This window comes from Astatotilapia calliptera, chromosome 17 (assembly GCF_900246225.1).
Source record: "Astatotilapia calliptera chromosome 17, fAstCal1.2, whole genome shotgun sequence".
Taxonomy (NCBI): domain Eukaryota; kingdom Metazoa; phylum Chordata; class Actinopteri; order Cichliformes; family Cichlidae; genus Astatotilapia; species Astatotilapia calliptera.
Genome location: NC_039318.1, coordinates 3,601,303 through 3,619,740, shown reverse-complemented (window position 1 = coordinate 3,619,740; position 18,438 = coordinate 3,601,303). Strand labels below are relative to the sequence as shown.

General features: G+C 40.6%; 1 protein-coding gene across 1 annotated transcript; it reads left to right on the top strand.

Moving 5' to 3' along the window:
- The first annotated feature begins 9,548 nt into the window (after positions 1 to 9,548).
- On the top strand, positions 9,549 to 13,080 carry LOC113009559 (Krueppel-like factor 2). The gene is made up of 3 exons (XM_026147940.1): positions 9,549 to 10,697; positions 10,893 to 11,886; positions 11,976 to 13,080. Exons 1-3 carry the CDS (start codon positions 10,626 to 10,628, stop codon positions 12,149 to 12,151), a joined length of 1,242 nt encoding a protein of 413 aa, XP_026003725.1. The 5' UTR covers positions 9,549 to 10,625; the 3' UTR covers positions 12,152 to 13,080.
- The last annotated feature ends 5,358 nt before the right edge of the window (positions 13,081 to 18,438 follow it).

Genomic DNA, 18,438 nt, shown 5'->3' with positions numbered 1-18,438 from the left:
GTGAATGTGAGTGTGAATGGTTGTCTGTGTCTATGTGTTGGCCCTGCGACAGACTGACGACCTGTCCAGGGTGTACCCCGCCTCTCGCCCTAGGACAGCTGGGATAGGCTCCAGCGCCCCCCGCGACCCTGAAAAGGATAGGCGGAAGCGAATGGATGGATGTATAAAATTGATTTGAATTGAACTGACATTGTCTTGGATTGCAATCTACCCTTTGTGCTTCTCTCTTTATCTCCATTGATCTTTCTTGCTCTATCAAAGGTAGTCCAAAGGGGCACACTAATTAATATTTCAATACCAAGCTTTGAACAAGGTCCTTTCCCTCACTTTTATTCTGAATGACTTCCTCACCTCTTGACACATGGATTTGCTCTAGAAACTTGGCTAAACATTGGTGAGTTGAGCCCATTTTCTGAACTTTTTCCTTCAGACTGTAATTCACTCCTCAACCTCAGCTCGCCTTGGAAAACCGGCCAGGGTGGAGGGTTAGCCACTGTGTATAAAAACTGCTTCAACTGTTAGCAGCTAACAGCTGATGTTTACCCCAGCTTTGAACTGCAGTTGTTTGAAATCAAGGAGCCCACTCCTTTGCTGTGTGCGCTGGTGTATCAACGACCAAAACTACAGGAGAATTTTATCTAAGACTTCACTGAGTTTTTGGCAGGAATTATGCTGAGATATGACCGTGGTCTGACTCTCTGTGACACTGAAATCAGTGACGATAATGTCCCTGACCCATGTCTGTAGTAACTGAGATTCCCCTTTTATACAGTGGGGCAAAAAAGTATTTAGTCAGCCACCGATTGTGCAAGTTCCCCCACCTAAAATGATGACAGAGGTCAGTAATTTGCACCAGAGGTACACTTCAACTGTGAGAGACAGAATGTGAAAAAAAAATCCATGAATCCACATGGTAGGATTTGTAAAGAATTTATTCGTAAATCAGGGTGGAAAATAAGTATTTGGTCAATAACAAAAATACAACTCAATACTTTGTAACATAACCTTTGTTGGCAATAACAGAGGTCAAACGTTTACTATAGGTCTTCACCAGGTTTGCACACACAGTAGCTGGTATTTTGGCCCATTCCTCCATGCAGATCTTCTCGAGAGCAATGATGTTTTGGGGCTGTCGCCGAGCAACACGGACTTTCAACTCCCGCCACAGATTTTCTATGGGGTTGAGGTCTGGAGACTGGCTAGGCCACTCCAGGACTTTCAAATGCTTCTTACAGAGCCACTCCTTTGTTGCCCGGGCGGTGTGTTTTGGATCATTGTCATGTTGGAAGACCCAGCCTCGTTTCATCTTCAAAGTTCTCACTGATGGAAGGAGGTTTTGGCTCAAAATCTCACGATACATGGCCCCATTCATTCTGTCCTTAACACGGATCAGTCGTCCTGTCCCCTTGGCAGAAAAACAGCCCCATAGCATGATGTTTCCACCCCCATGCTTCACAGTAGGTATGGTGTTCTTGGGATGCAACTCAGTATTCTTCTTCCTCCAAACACGACGAGTTGAGTTTATACCAAAAAGTTCTACTTTGGTTTCATCTGACCACATGACATTCTCCCAATCCTCTGCTGTATCATCCATGTGCTCTCTGGCAAACTTCAGACGGGCCTGGACATGCACTGGCTTCAGCAGCGGAACACGTCTGGCACTGCGGGATTTGATTCCCTGCCGTTGTAGTGTGTTACTGATGGTGACCTTTGTTACTTTGGTCCCAGCTCTCTGCAGGTCATTCACCAGGTCCCCCCGTGTGGTTCTGGGATCTTTGCTCACCGTTCTCATGATCATTTTGACCCCACGGGATGAGATCTTGCATGGAGCCCCAGATCGAGGGAGATTATCAGTGGTCATGTATGTCTTCCATTTTCTGATGATTGCTCCCACAGTTGATTTTTTCACACCAAGCTGCTTGCCTATTGTAGATTCACTCTTCCCAGTCTGGTGCAGGTCTACAATACTTTTCCTGGTGTCCTTCGAAAGCTCTTTGGTCTTGGCCATGGCGGAGTTTGGAGTCTGACTGTTTGAGGCTGTGGACAGGTGTCTTTTATACAGATGATGAGTTCAAACAGGTGCCATTCATACAGGTAACGAGTGGGGGACAGAAAAGCTTCTTACAGAAGACGTTACAGGTCTGTGAGAGCCAGAGATTTTCCTTGTTTGAGGTGACCAAATACTTATTTTCCACCCTGATTTACGAATAAATTCTTTACAAATCCTACCATGTGGATTCATGGATTTTTTTTTCACATTCTGTCTCTCACAGTTGAAGTGTACCTCTGGTGCAAATTACTGACCTCTGTCATCATTTTAGGTGGGGGAACTTGCACAATCGGTGGCTGACTAAATACTTTTTTGCCCCACTGTAATTCTCTGTCAAACCTGATGTGCCAGATTCTTGCACGATTACCTCAGTTGCTGCTGATCATTTTTGCTTGTTCTTATCAAAAAATAATCACAGCTTACTGTTTGATAGGTCCATTCACTGATGACTTTTGTTTAATTTAACCTGCTTGGAAATCCTTGATCCAACCTAAAACTTGGTTGAATAATGCCACCAGAGAACAGACAGCTGTGCAGAGAAGCTGAATGAAAATGGACTAAGAGAATCTTTATTAAATTATCATGAGTCTGTAAGAGCAGCAAAAACAAAGTATTTCTCTAAGATTGTGTCTAACAACTGTCACAGACTTCATATTTTATTTCGCATCATTAACTCTGATCCTTCCACTGCTGCTCCTCTTGTAGCAGCTAAAGCAACTTTTTGAAAAACTTTTTGAACTTCTGTGTTAATAGGATCGCATATCAGGTCTCATATTATCCCTCCTGCAACTGACCCATCATTTTTCTTTTTTTTACTGCTGAATGAAGTAATCAGCCACTTGAAACCCACAAAAAGTACTGTGGCAATTTAGAAATTGCTCAGACCAATTTTTAAATTGCCTTTTCTCTCTACAGTCGGACTTCTTCAGCGCCAGACCTTTCCAGGTCAAAATGGCATTAGTGTTACAGTCTAGTTTTAAAGCGCACCACAGGACTGAAACTGCTCTTTTAAAGTTTTAAATGACCTTTTAAATTTTGCTTATTTGGGAGATTCTTCCATTTTAATACTCTTAGGCTACCTCCACACGTACACGGTATTTTTGAAAACTGAGATTTTCCGTTTTTGTTTTTTTTGTTTTTTAAATCCCGTCCACACGTAAACGCAAAAACGAAGGAAAACGCTGCTAGGAACATGCCAAAGAAACATAGTGGCGATATATTGCTAACTGTGTAGAAATGTTGGCCAATCAGAAGTCTAGAAGCCTGGGTGGGAAAGAGTAAACAAAGATGGCGCATAGAAGCAGAACTGAGTCCTGTGTGTGGAGGGACAGTAACTGTGTTGTAAACACTGCAGAGAGTGAAGTTAACAGTAACAGTATTTTGTCTAAGTCCCCCATTGTAGAAATTCATTTCACCGAAACAAAAACGTGGCGCACAGTGTGACGTCAAAAAAGGCGCACACCTTTGGCGCTGCGTTTTCTCCGTTTTCCTCGTCCACACTAAATGCAAAAACTGAAAATCTCCATTTTCAGTGAATGAAAACACCGTTTACACATAGAAAAATCTGCCTTTTCAAAAATACATGTGGACGTAGCCTTAGACCTCTGTGCTGCCTTTGATACTTTAGATCATCGAATCTTTATCTCTTGAGCACTGTGTTGGAGTCAAAAGGACTCCACTGGAATGTTTTAAATCTTACATACCAACAGAAGTTTTTCTATCAGTATGGGGGATACAGCTTCCTCAAAAACTTCACTTTCTCTCAGGGTACCGCAGGGATCCATTCTTGGCCCAGTCCTTTTTTCTGCTCCCTTTTGGCCAGATTACCTGACACTAAAACTTGAATCTGTGAATCCTCTGAAGTTTTAACTGGACTGTTTGGAGGATGTTGAGACAAGATTAAAAATGTAACTGCAGTCTTTGGACCAAATGCTCCTTGCTGTCCTGAGGTCCAGATTAAAGCACAGAGAGAAGGTCTTTGCTGTTGCTGCACCTAAACTTTGGAGCAAACTGCCCCTTCACATCAGGGCCTCCCCAACATTTTAAATCAGAATGAGTTCTGACTCCCTTTATTTGTGTTATTTCTTACTCAGGTTTTCTTATTTTATGTTTCCTTTCTTAAATTCTGTCATCTTGGCCTATGTTTTTATGTCCTTTGATTATTTAGATGTTCCGCAATTTGGTCAAAAGTCATTTAAATGTGCTACAGGAATATATTTGACTTTTCCTTCTTCTCCTTTTCTGTGTCTCTCACCCCAGTCCTTACCCTTGTGTGCTATTACTTCTTCAATTCACTTGGAGTCAGCACGGCATACCGGCAGGAAACTCAGCCAAGTAGGCTTCCTGAGAAAGAGGGAGAGGAAGTGCAATAATAGGGAATAAGGAAGGGGGTGTTGGTTTAAAAATAACCCACCTATATAAGCAGAGGGAAGAGCCCACTCTGTCTCAAACTCTGGTTCTCAGCTCCGACACTGCTTTGCCTGAGCCAGAAGTTTGCCTCTGTTCTCTCTCTCTCTCTCTCTCTCTCTCTCTCTATCACACACACACACACACACACACACACACACACACACACACACACACACACACACACACACACACACACACACACACACACACACAGAAACAGAACAGCAAGGCTTTCCTGCCGTGCAGAGGAAAGTGGAGAAGTCAAAGCAGGTGTTTCCAAGAAGTTTAACAAAGACATAAAGTATGTGCACCATGGAAAGTGAGTTTATCCCGAAACACGCTACAATAACTTTGACACGATGAGAAAGTCATCTGGTTCTAATAAAAAAATCAAATCGTATTGAAGAAACACATTAATCCAAAAAGCCTCGGAGAGCTGATAGTTTTTCACAGTTCACTGTAAATCCCAGCTAAGTGACTGCAAGTTGAAATGAAATTGATAAAATGTTGTGTATACAGTCATGAAATTATGTGTTATCTGAGTGTTTTAGTAAAGCTTAAATACTGTGGTATGTTAGCAACCCTCAGAAAAGTCTGGCTTTGCCTTCAGTGTAAGAGCAGGGTACAGCTAGTTGTCCCTTAATCACTACACATTGCAGAGGCAGGACCAAACCAGACCATAATTAGAATATAACTGAAATAGTGTGTAAAAAAGAAAGAAAGAAAGAAAGAAAGAAAGAAAGAAAGAAAGAAAGAAAGAAAGAAAGAAAGAAAGAAAGAAAGAAAGAAAGAAAGAAAGAAAGAAAGAAAGAAAGAAAAGGAGTGTGATAAGCCACACAGGTGTAAAACAAAAAAAAGAAAAAGTTGTCATCAGTTGTCATCAGATGTTCTCAAATAACCCAATTATTGTCCTTCCCGAGTATCTGATTACTTTAAATGGCAGTTTTTTTAAATTTGGGAATTTGTCACAAACAATTAGTCTGGCAAACCTAGACAGTGGAAGCAAAGCTCTAACAGCCACAAGTTTTCAGCCAACCCCATCAGCCTTGTTGTGCCATGATGTAACTCTGTCTCAATCTAGACACAGCACCAGATAGTCATTTGTGAGAACAGCCGAGCCTCACACAGAGAAACATGCAACCAGACAACCAGAACTCACTTCCACATGGAAATTTTAAACCACTCCATCATAGAGTGACAGTGGGTCAATCATGAACACTATTGGTTTTTGTATTGGTTTTAAAGATGACTGAGAGAGCAGCTTTATGTTGTTTAACTCATTAAAAGGATCAGATTCCCTTAACTCACTGAGTCAAATGTAGATGGGAGTGGCAGGATAAACACTGCAGTCCTGGTGTGTGGGGAGAGTACAATTTGTTTTCAAGTGATGGTCCTGCAGCTTTAAATGCAGGACTGTTAACATAGGTGATTCCCAGCACGCAAGCAATGTGCTTGGAGAAAGAGAAGACGAGGAATAACTTGGAGATCAAAGTAGATGACTTATTGGAAATGTGATACGACGCAGTCAGGGAAGCTGAGGAACAAGACAAGCTTTTAGCTGCCTACAGAGATGACAGCAAGAATTTGGGAAATACAGATAAGGACACGAGACATATGACCACTGAATGAAATGAACGCACTACACATACTAAGGGTTGTAGTGTAATATGGCTTGTAACTTTGTTTAAGTAAAAGGCCGGACACTTTTGTCTTCTTATCCATAATAACAAGAACCACTTCAGTGGATCTGCAGTGCATTGATTATATGGATGAAAATCCAAAAGAAGCGTTTTCTGATCCCTTAATGAAATTTCTAGTATTTTTAGGCCAGTGTTTCCTCTTTCTTTCTGACTATAGTACTAGGAAGGAAGGAAGAAAGGAAAGAAAGAAAACCGCTGTAGGTATAGATATAAGGTAGAAAAGCCCTTCACTTGAGCACAGTGAGTAAATAGACCTGTATAGCTATATATGGAATTTTCCAATTCCATATAGTTAAACTGCATTTTTAATTACATTTCCATGTTTTTTCCTGAAACAGTATGATGACAATTCCATATTGGGCTAACTGAGTGGTGGTGGGAAATGGCAGGAAAAGCCTGAGAGAGACAGCCAACTGTTATTTGCACCCTCACGGGATGTTACCATTCATATCTCAGTTGTAGATGTTTGTGAAGGACAGAAAGATGTAGAGGATGTTCTCTACAAACTTCACTTTTACATAAATCATGTCCTGGTATTTGACTCCAGCTGATTATTGATGGTGTTCTGACCCAAGATCATGTGGATCATACATGTTTTATATGTGTGACTCACCTCACCAGAGGATGTGGGTGTGGGTTTTTCTCTCTCCTCCCTCCCAGGTGTGTGAATGGGTTGGACTTAATGGATACAGGTGCCTGCTGAGTGGGTGGGTTCAATTCCTCCACCACCCAGTAGGTTGTGTTTCTGCTAGTAGCTTTGAGTGTTTCTCTGGGAAAATCCAGAGTTGAAAAGTTCGTTAGTGAGTAGATTTGTGTGTTTGGCTTATGAGAGCTGGTCTAGATCTTTGTAAACAGTTTTATATATTAGACAACCTGGAGTATTCTTTAACTGTACATACACTGCAGCAGCCTTTTTGTTGAAAACGGTTTTCTCTTGCTAATGGGTGTAAGAGTTTAGTTAAGAAAATTTGGTGTTTTTTGTATTTTTATTTTGGGTCAGGGAAGATTGGGTAACAATGGCCACACACCACGAACTTCAGACGTCTCTTTGTGTTTACATTTTCAGTCCCTAATGTCACCAAGTGCTGCACAAGTGAATAAGGAGTATCTCCAGAGCACATGTTCCTCAAGCAGTGGACATAAGTGACTGGTACCCATTATGATTTAATATAATAATCTCGATCTAAACTGAAATATGAATAGGAAACAAACAGATGCATGTAAGACGTTGCTCACTGATATCTGCAGTCAGGGATATAGGATATGTCGCTTAATGGTGAAGCAGTGCAGAAAACATTACTGAGAGCAAACAAAGTTAATGCAGACTGACTGGAAAACAGTAAATAATGAAAATGTCAAAAATGTCACATGCCCTTTAAACCTTTGTGAACCAATACACAAAATAAGTCCTTTCACATACAAAGAGCTCCCTCCATCACAAATATGTACAATACATAGGATGTGTAAACATGTGTTATGTGTTTTTGTATAGCTACTTGGACTAACTATCAGATGTCATCAGGACTGAAGGGAGTGAAATTGTTAGTATCAGTTATCAGCATTTACAGTGAAAACATGTGCCTAAATTACCCCATCTCTGCTAGAGATACCTAAAGGAACAAGGCTTGACATATTTGCAATAAGGGTCGTGTTCAGAAAGCAAATACTAGCTAATAGTCTTGTGACTGAAAGACCCCCAACTGAAAAATAAAAAATATTTCAAAAATATTTCATCACCTGTTTGTTCACATAAAATGTGTGAGTAAAGTATCAGGTCATCTTGATTACCAGAAAGGTTTCGGAGCTCTTTTTCACTGATTCTAAAAGTCTATAGGGGAGACTGAGGATAGTTGTAACATTTTTGGCATTTCCATCTGTAACTTGGAGCTCTTTTAAGGTAGCGAATTCAAAATGTAATGCAAAGTATTTACATGTCTCTGCTATTAAATAGTGCAGCTATTTTCTCTGCAGCACAATTACTCATTCCATGGTATGGTCTCAAACACAAAGAATGAATGTTACAACTAACCCCATAACATATCCTGGGGTGAAATGTAACACAATGAAATAAGGGTACTGACAAATTCTTAACATGTAATCTTTTTTATTCAACACATGAATGCACTTGGAACTATTTATGTAGCTGTGTGTGTGTGTGTGTGTGTGTGTGTGTGTGTGTGTGTGTGTGTGTGTGTGTGTGTGTGTGTGTGTGTGTGTGTGTGTGTGTGTGTGTGTGTGTGACACAAATCTAGCTTTTGAACATATTCCAACCCCCCAAAAAGACTAATTATGGAATTTTCAGCAACTGAATATTTCATTCATTTTGGTTGGTCTTCCTTGAGTTTGGCCTCATTGGCTCAGAAAGATGAGGGAATCTGTTTCTTGCACCCATCCTGATTTATTTCCACTACCAGTACTTCCTACTGGTCCATCTCTGACACAGTGGTCTGCATAATGTATGCGTGGGAACACAAACAGTGGAGGAATTGTGTTGCCAATGGCATTAACCGCATATACAAATGCGACCAGTGAACCTCTCTCTGCTGATGTCGTTGCCCCAACTTGTTTAATATAAGTTAAAGTAATAGTGTGGCAAGTTGTAACATCTGCATTATTGTTACAACTAACCCAGACTGTTGCTGTTACAACTGACCCAGACTCCTATAGCCATGAACTAGCTAACATTACAGCCAACGGCTAAAACATTAGCACTAAAGACTTACACAGAATATATCCCCATAGACATACAAATAACATAATTTAAGTTTGATGAGTTTAACTGCAAAGCAGATAATGCTATTAGAAATTGAAATAAAGTAGAAAAACTTACTTTTTGGCATACAAATGACTTCTTTTCTTCTTAAATTGTCTGTGTTTGACAAAATGTGCTAATTTTTCACATGTGATAGAAGAACTGAATTGGACATGTACAGGATGAATCACATCGTTTGAAACTTAGCCCTGATTGGAGAAATTTTAAGTGTTACAACTGACCCACGTTACAACTATCCCTGGTCTCCCCTACTTTTCTGGACGTTTCATTAGGTGTTTTTTTTATGATGCAGGTGGAGATTGCTGTCAAATGTATCAGTCCAAAATGTCCTGTAAGTGTTCAGTGAGTCAGATTAAAAACTATCTCTTAGAACATTTTTATATTGATTTCACCTCTGACAATGCCAGCACACAGCATCACCACTGAACACCCTGATTGTAGGTATCAAGAGTCCATGTTCTTCTGAAGAAATAGTCCTATGGTAGCTTTTATTTATGCTCAAAGAGATCCTTTAAAAATAATTTAAAAGAGATCCTCTGACTCTCTGTAAAGCTTTTATAGTTAAATCTCAGTTCCTGTTTTGTTCTTTAAATCAAAGATTTATAGTTTTAGGAACTACTGAAATACTTTTAAAAAAAACTGTGTCATAGATGGATATATACAAATCAATTTTACTGTTTTTGTAAGAAAAATGTGTTTGTTTGGAAACTTGCACTGATCAGACTGTTGGTTGTTACAGAAAGTGTTGGTACATTCACTCAACTATATTTCACCAAAATGAAACAGAGGGGTAGGCTTAACCAGATGGACAACACGGCTAATATGTAACAACCTGAGAGATTTCATAGAAAGCATTTAAGAAATCCGCAATGGTGAAGGTGGCGCCTGGTGGCTGCAAACTGCTGCAGAAAACTGCGTGGCTGCATTCACTACAAGGGAGTGTGCGCTACTGGCTTGTCGTGTTCTAGCCTGACGCACGCACCTCTGTCCGCTTTCTCACTGAGATAGAAACCGACAGAGATATTTGACCTCTGTGTTGTCATATACTCAGAAACACAGGAGCAAAATAATCATGGATCAAGCTTTTCAGAACACAATAATTATCAGAAAGAACGAGACGTTTTCACTTTAAAATGGAGACCGTTCTGTGTCGCTTTCCAATATGTTGGGTTTTGTGTTTGTGTGATACTTTGTTTTTTTATGTTAACGTGTTAATATTTGTTACGCGTTGTTTAAACTGTTAATTGTTCTGTCTTTGAGCGCCGATATGGGGGCGGTTGTTCTGCCAGCTGTTGGCCAAAGGGGCGGGTTCTTTCTCCGCGAGGGTTAAGTAGCTCCACGCAGCAGAGCAGAGAAAGCATTGGGCACTAGTCCGTCTCCGCTTCTCTGTCTGTGACTCGCGGGGAAAATTCACGCTTTTATACTGAGGCTAAATTTAGGGGCTGGTCGGTACACCGCGTCCCTATCCTGAACGCGCTTCCTTCCCCTAGCCACACACTGGTCCGGTTTATGTATGTAGTGATATTTATAAGAAAACCAGTTGTTCCAGGCGCAGAGCTGCATGTGAGCGAGGACCAGCTCACCGGACGGCAGAAGTTACGCGCTCGTAGCCTTATCTGGCAACTCAGCGGACTTTGGTGACTTGCCTTAAACAGAAGTTATTTTTATAATTCAGTGTTTTTTACTATTCATAATGGCCTCGAGTGGGACAATTTTACCATCCATCTCTACATTTTCCAACCAAAAAGAAAAATACTGGGAAGATGTAAGTTGGCCTTTTTATTTATTAACTGTTGCTTTCACCGAGCTTCATGCACTTGTCTTCCTGCTATCAGAAAGCATATTTCTATTAGTTGTTGTTTTATTTGTGTATATTATACATATGTGTGTATTGATCATCTGAACGGGTTGAAAGAAATGATGCATTCTGAAACAAACTGTGCTCCCATCCCTGAAGCAGAAGTGGAAAAGCGACGCGATCAGCAGGGCAGATATGAACAGCAGCTGCCAGGGCAGAAAAGACGAAGAGGACCTGGACAGGTTCTTGGATCTGGAGTTTATTCTCGCGAACACCGCCGATTCCAGCAGTGCGTCGGCCGCCGGGACGGTACCGGAGTCATACCGCCTTCAGGATTCCGGGGTGTCTGTTTATCAGCAACAGCAACAGCATCACATCGAAATGTCCCATCAAACAAGCGATTACACGTCTGTTCCAGACATGAACAGTCCTTCCCAATACAGCAGCCTGATGGCAGAGCTCCTTCGCTCCGACATGGATACCAGCTTCCTCCCTGCGAGCAGCTCCGGTATTCAGGGAAGATTCTTGGTCAGTTCCACGCCTTTCCAGACCACTCAGGGTGTATTCCTCGAGCACCCGAACATTAAAGCTGAGCCGGTCTCAGTGGACACATACGGACCTGTCATGGGTCTGGCGCCTCAGAGCTGCACTAAAATCAAGCACGAAGGGAACGTCTCATGCATGGTTTTTAACGAGCAGCCCCGGCTTGCAAGCTCCCCGCAGGGAGCGATGGGCAGCATGACCCCGCCGCTCAGCCCGGACGACCTGATGAACACCGAGAGCCAGCAGCGCCAGATTTGTACCTCCACCTCGCCGACGTTCCCGCAGACTTTCCACCTACACCACTGCAAGGCGCCCGCGAGATTTCCTCACCAGCACGGCGCGATGCACTTCTCCTTCACTGAGGCGCTCCACCAGCATAAACTCACCGGCGTTTTCGGAGAGGACGCAGCCATGGGCCTGCAGCAGGCAGCTGGCCAGCGGGTTTTACTCACTCCGCCCTCCTCCCCGCTGGATATTATGGACACCAAGCCAAAGAGGGGTCGCAGGTCCTGGCCGAGGAAGCGAACCGCGACACACACCTGTACTTTCACCGGCTGTGGAAAGACCTACACGAAGAGCTCTCACCTGAAGGCGCACCTCAGGACTCACACAGGTAAGATCTGCAGGCTGAGTGTGGCGGGCATGTTATTCAACTACGTCACGAACTATGCTGTCACTGATGGGTGTTCTTTGTGTTCTTAGGAGAGAAGCCATACCACTGCAGCTGGGAGGGTTGCGGCTGGAAGTTCGCTCGCTCTGACGAGCTCACACGTCACTTCCGAAAGCACACCGGGCACCGGCCATTCCAGTGTCACTTGTGTGAACGGGCATTCTCCCGGTCTGACCATCTCGCCCTCCACATGAAGAGGCACATGTGAGCAAATACCAGAAGGACAACAAACAGACAATGACTGATTTGCACAGCATCAGCCTGATTAAAGAATCCTACGATGGGCCACATGGATCCGACAACAATATATAGATGCAAGTTCCTATAGGAGTGTTAATTTTACTGGTACCATGAATGGATAATGGGACCACTGTTGACTACACTGTAATAGCTATATGTATTGTATAGGATTATTATGGTGACTTTTATGAAGGCTTATTAGGCATTAAGATGACGTGCCATCACACGAGACTATAAACATATTTTCTGGGAAAATATATATATTTTTATTGATATGTGTATGTACGTGCATGTGTATGTGAGTGTAAGAAATCACAAGAAAACCACAAACAGCAAACATATGAATTCTATTCTGAATTCTTGCAGATGTAGCTGGTACTACTTTTTTTGTTTATTTGCAAAGGTAACAGGGACGTTCCACTTAACATATCAGACACATGCCAATGAAGCAACTGGATGCAGATGATCCTTAAATGTGTGATATTTGAGTTTGTATTTTTTACAATAAGTGCCTTATACATCACTTTAGTACAGAACTAACAAGTGCCATAATCTCTACTGGCCAAAAGACAAAGTTTTATTAACTGTGTTTTGTAACAAGCAGATGAAACAATGTTTTAGGAAAATGTTTTCTTATGAAATCGTCTCGTTGAAGGTTTGAACTGAATGTCCTGTCTGTGAGTCTGTCTGCTGGTTAGTAGCATTTGAAGTCAGGGTTTTACAGTCTCACAGACGTGCGTCGTCTCGACTCCAATCGACTGACAAAGGACTAAACAGTCTTTGGCAAAAAGATTTGTTTGTGTCTTGAAGAAATGTACTGCCTTGTGAATTCAGTCATTTTATATACTGGAAAGTAGTTTATTTTAATGTACATATTAAACTAAATGGATAACATGATCTCTGACTCCAGAGTTTGATTTTCAAAGTTCACAGGTCTATAAAAGGGTTTTTATTCGACAAAAGTTCAAACACTCAAAGGTCACTGTAGTGAGTCAACATAGAAGGGTATATCAGAAGAAAAGCACCTGAGAAGACGAGCAATATCTTAGGGCATGTAGATACAAGTATGTGGACATTTAGTAATAGGTGAAGCATCCTGAGAAATTGGGTCAACCCACTCATATACTCATAAATATAAACATTACATTGGCATAATTACAAAGTATGTATGGACGCTACGTGGAACATAAGGGCAAATATGGAGTGGTGAAAAGAAAGTGTTTCAAATAAACTAAAAAAAAAGGGATAAAGAAAAGCTCAAAAAAGAAAAAGTTGCCTGATGGAAGACTGTTTTCCGGCAGCTTGAAGCCGGGAGTTGGAGAGATATTTTGTTGTAATGCTACTTTTTGTAAGTCATGTTTTGTTTGCAAAAAATCCGTTTTGAGCCACCAACGCTAAATTTAATTTCAAAAGCAACCTTGTTAATAGCTAGTTGATATCTTTAAGTCGTGGGAATGTTTCAACCCCACAAAGATGTTTAGATCAAAAAGATTTAAATTCTGTGGTGTGAGCCTTTAATGCATTACATGTTAAATCAGTAATGGGAACAGTTGCCTCATAGACCATTAGAGCATGACAGAGATGATCGAATAGTAAGGGTGTGATCATCATTCTTACTTCACACACACTGGAAACAAGAATCTGGGTTAGATCCAATTACTATCCAAACTACAAGAATAAAACTACCATCCAATATTCTTTAAACTGTAAATTTGACCATTGTCAAGTAACATGCATGCTTACCACATGTAGTGTTGGAAGCATATAGGTGATGGCTCTTAATGAAACTTCACTATCTCTCCATTTCCGCTAAAGCCGTGACAAGGCCTGTGTTTATTTTGGGTTGTGAAAGGTCACTTGTCTCAGTACCATCTCCGCAATTGCCCCGTGCCAACCCTCAGAAAAGAGGAACACTCCCCACCACTATGTTTAGTACATTCACTCAAGTGAAAAATCAAACATTTTCATTTCACTTTTTTCAGCTGGGTGCAGAAGGGTAACTGTCACTGTGGAGCGTGGGAAGCTCTGGCGTGAGGGTGACCTGGTTTACATGCTGGTTTCTGCCTTTGTGAAAGCAGCAGAACAAGATAGATTCATTATCATAATATAGATTTGCCTTAAAGGAAGAGGGCAAGGTTCGCTGAGGTCGTGAGTGCGGTCTGATCCAACTTAGGTGGGAGGCCGAGGGCTTGCAAGCCCCATAGGCTGATTGGGCCTGCAGCATATGAGCAACACTGAGCTCAGTAGGCAACAAAAGGGACAAGAAGTGTATTTATGGGAAGAGGTTGCCATCTACTGGGATAGCAGCACTGCTGTGGACTGCAGGAAACTTCTGCTGGAATGTTTTCCCTGCAGTTTCCCAGATGGATCGTAAATTCCGCTGAGTGTGAGAGCGAGAAATCACAAGGAGCATAGTTAGAAGAGACACAAATCAAAAAAGGACGCTGTGTCTCCCAGTTGAACTAATTATTTTTTTATTTTTGCAGGTTGAGTATTTAATCAAAGTACGAAAAATGTATTTAAATATTTTAACCAATGTAACATTTTTTTGTTTGATAAATTATATGTTATACATGTGATGCCGTGTGGGGACAATGATGAAGAAAATTAAACAAAAAGTTATCCATCAAAATGCACCTAAAATGGAAAAAAAAAGTTTATGTTTACATCAGCAGGGGAAACCAAATGAAATGATAAGAAACAGGTACAAAAACCACCTGAACATTAGACTCTTAATGTTCTATTGTTTGTTTATTTTTAGTTTGTAAAAGGTTGAATTGTACATTAAATAAAACCTATCAAGTAAATTTGTGTTTAGTTGATTATTTCTTACCATCTTTTCAATGCATTTCCTATTAAAACTATATAAAGACTATAAAGACTGCTCTTTCAGTCTTCATTTAGCTGCTGTCGACTGTCAGACTTTGTGTGGCTCAATAACCAAACAGGTTTATGTCAGTGTTCAAACTGAAAAACAGGCTTCCAGCAAGTTCTGGTTCTTCCAGATCATGTGCGTTGTAACACATGTAAAATACAATACACACACACATGCATAAACACAAAGAACTACAAGGGAACATACAAGAGATATGTCTGCCCAGCATACATACACTACACCCCGTGGTGTGTATTTTTGTAACAATTTTTAGGCCAGATTCGATTTTCACCAGTGGATAAAATGAGCTTGCAGCCAAAGCTAATCAAACACTGGCTGCATGCTTTTGCGGAAGGTAAGATTTACACTCCTACAAAAACACTGGGAGTCTGCTCAGTTCATTTTTGTCTAAAAAGATAAAATCATGTTAAATTTGCTTGTCAAATATCTCCGATAGCCCCATTATTTGGGCAGGTAATTTGTGTTATGAAAGCAAGATCAGCTTTTCAGCAACTATGAAATCAGAGAAGGTGTAGCTGTGCTAGCAGCCATACAAGGGTTGTTGTTGACCAAATGATGGCGTCAGCATTCTAATCTGCTTAAAATGAAACACTCAACATGTGACGTCTCAGGTAAGCAGGAATAACGAGAGTACAAGCAAACAGTATCCAGCCTCTTGATGTGAACCACAGCTACAGACTGTGTTTTCTTACTTTAAGAACTAAACATTTTGTGACAAACAGAATACACACGTGCAGTTAAAGTTAAGGTAGTTATCTAAACAATTGCCTGGACAAAGCATTCTGGATGTATTCTCCTGTCTCAGCCTCCTTGACGGGCTTTAACACAGGTATTAGTCTTGTGATGTGATGTCACAGTAGTTTACTGTAATCCTGTATAACTAATGATTAACTTTTATCTTCATAAAAATAACATGTTCTTCAAATATCTACATTTTGCTTAAGTGATTTAGTGCTGAGTTCCTTAGATAAACAATTTTACACACATTAAGATTGGGAGTCAAAATTCATTGTTACCAGTTAACAGACTGGTGTGTATACAGTGCTCATCCACTCTGAAGACTCAAAGTATTTTTTAAGAAGAAGTCACATTAACACAGTGCTTTTTATTGTATACCTTTAAGTGCTTTCTAATTACTGCACAACAACACTCCAGTGGATGCATCAGGAGCAATTTTGGTTCAGTTTACTGTCTTATGGCTCTTGAACTGGACATCAGACTGTCAACCTTACAATTACTCAACAATCTGCTCTCCCTGCTGAGCCACAGCCCCTAAAACACAGTGAGGCTCCCGTTTCCTTTCAGCTTGAGACTGTCAGTTTGTTTCCAGGATGGCATCATGCCATGGCAGATTAAGGTCAAGATGTTAGTACCTCAATCGAGATATAATTTCAAAACGTGTGCGCGGCTCCATTTGACATAAAAGTCAAGTTCATATATACACTATATGGAAGAAAGTACCAGGCTACCGACACATTACATCAACAGGAGCCACTCGGTCATCGAAAGCCATGTCATGAAGCTCAAGGTCCACGGTTATGTGTTGATGTTAATGCCAGAGGAGGTTTAGTCAGCAGAGCTTTGCCAGCTTTTACCGTAGCCTCAGCATTTAGCAACTCTGCGCTGTAACTTCACGAGGTACACTTGCTGTGGTTCCTTAACACTTTCACTTTGCAATAAACAGTACATTGCACAATAACTGAAACCAGCCCCCTGAATGAACACTATCTGTAAAGATGTTCCTGCATGAAAATCCCAACCATGCCACATTCTCAGTCACTTAACTCATCATTCTGAGCCATTGTGATGCTTGGTGAACTTAAGTGGGTTGTCTTGATTATGTCTGCCTGAATATATTGAATTTCTGTCATGTTGATCACATAAGTGCACCAACAAGCAGTTGAATAGATGTACAGGGACTAGTGAGTGCTCATGGTCAATTCCTCCAATACAAAGGGCTTCTTTTATCTCCAGGTTGTTAGGTTTTTAGTATCAAAAATGTTAACAGCACTCCAACATTACCCACAAATATTCTCTGGCTCACAGGTTTTTAATTTCCCTCCTCTTCATTATCGTAGAGTAAACACAATAGTGTGAAGAATTTCCTCTTATTCCTCAGTGAGACAGTTAGCACTTGCCAACATAGAGGATTTGCTTGGTTTACAGCTAATATGTCCAGAATTGCACAGCATTCATTTCACACTTGACAGGTGTGCCCTTGAAATGAGTGTAATTCACCTCACACTGTGACTGTCTGGGAGGGGAGGAGCATCTGTAAAGTATTTACTTTTGTTACAGCCTCATTCCAAAAAGGATTCATTTCTCACCTCAAAATTTAACGCAAAAATAATCCATGAATAAAAAGTCCGCTTGAAATTCATCCATATGGATAAAAACTAAAAAACAAAAGCATACCGTGAACAAGTATTACAGTTAAGTACTGACATCCTTTGCCATGACATTCAAAACAACGAGTTTAGCTGAAATGGAGAATTGTAAACTTTCATCACGGTTGCTATGGTGATTGTGTGTAGGCTTTTCAGGTGAAAAATGACTCAATTTTTGAATCAGGCTGACAAAATGTGGAAGAAGTGAAGCACTGTGAATACAGCTACAGATGTCTGGTTTGGAAAAGATTGTTTGGGATAAAAAAAATTACTTTGAAAATGCTGAAGGATGGATTTTAAGTTCTAATAGCTTCTAAAATGATTAAAATCACTTTATTTCTTAATGGAATTGCGATTTAGGGATTTAATAAATTACATTTGGCACTTTTTCCCTAAATATGTAATTAAGAATTTAAGATTTCTAAACGTGTAATATTATATTAAGCTTTACAAATAGTCATACAAAACTGTTGACAAGTCAAACATGCATTCATTAATGGAAATGTTTATTCTAGTAAACAGTACAGACCATATAGAGACCATAGAGATCCTCACTTTTCTAGGTAAACCTCTGTTCTCTACCCGTTGTTCCAAATGTTTTCCTCTATAATTCACTGGTTCGTTTGTTTATGCTGTTAGGACACATATACCAGACATGATACTACAGAGACCGTACACGCACTGTATGCATTTTTTATAAAAACAGCGCTGAATAATTTGTCGATAGCAGAGAGAGCAACAACAACAAGAGTTAGAAAAGAAATCAAAGAAATGACGAATGACACAATGAATTCATTTTGCCTGCTTAATATTAAGCATCAGCATTCCAGCAAAGACAGAATTCAGTGGTTTCACACTACAAGAAAACATGAACCATTCTGATAAAATGAACATTAAAACAAAGAAACTGTTAAGCTGTAATTTTGACACTTATCATCAATCATAAGCTGATATTTCTTAACTGCTAACACT

What these genes read in the sequence shown, in the direction of transcription:
- LOC113009559 (XM_026147940.1), top strand. Translation starts at nt 10,626, where the DNA reads ATGGCCTCGAGTGGGACAATTTTACCATCCATCTCTACATTTTCCAAC. An exon ending in AAGAAAAATACTGGGAAGAT is followed by an intron (nt 10,698 to 10,892) that starts GTAAGTTGGCCT and finishes TCCCTGAAGCAG; the next exon opens with AAGTGGAAAAGCGACGCGAT. An exon ending in GCACCTCAGGACTCACACAG is followed by an intron (nt 11,887 to 11,975) that starts GTAAGATCTGCA and finishes TTGTGTTCTTAG; the next exon opens with GAGAGAAGCCATACCACTGC.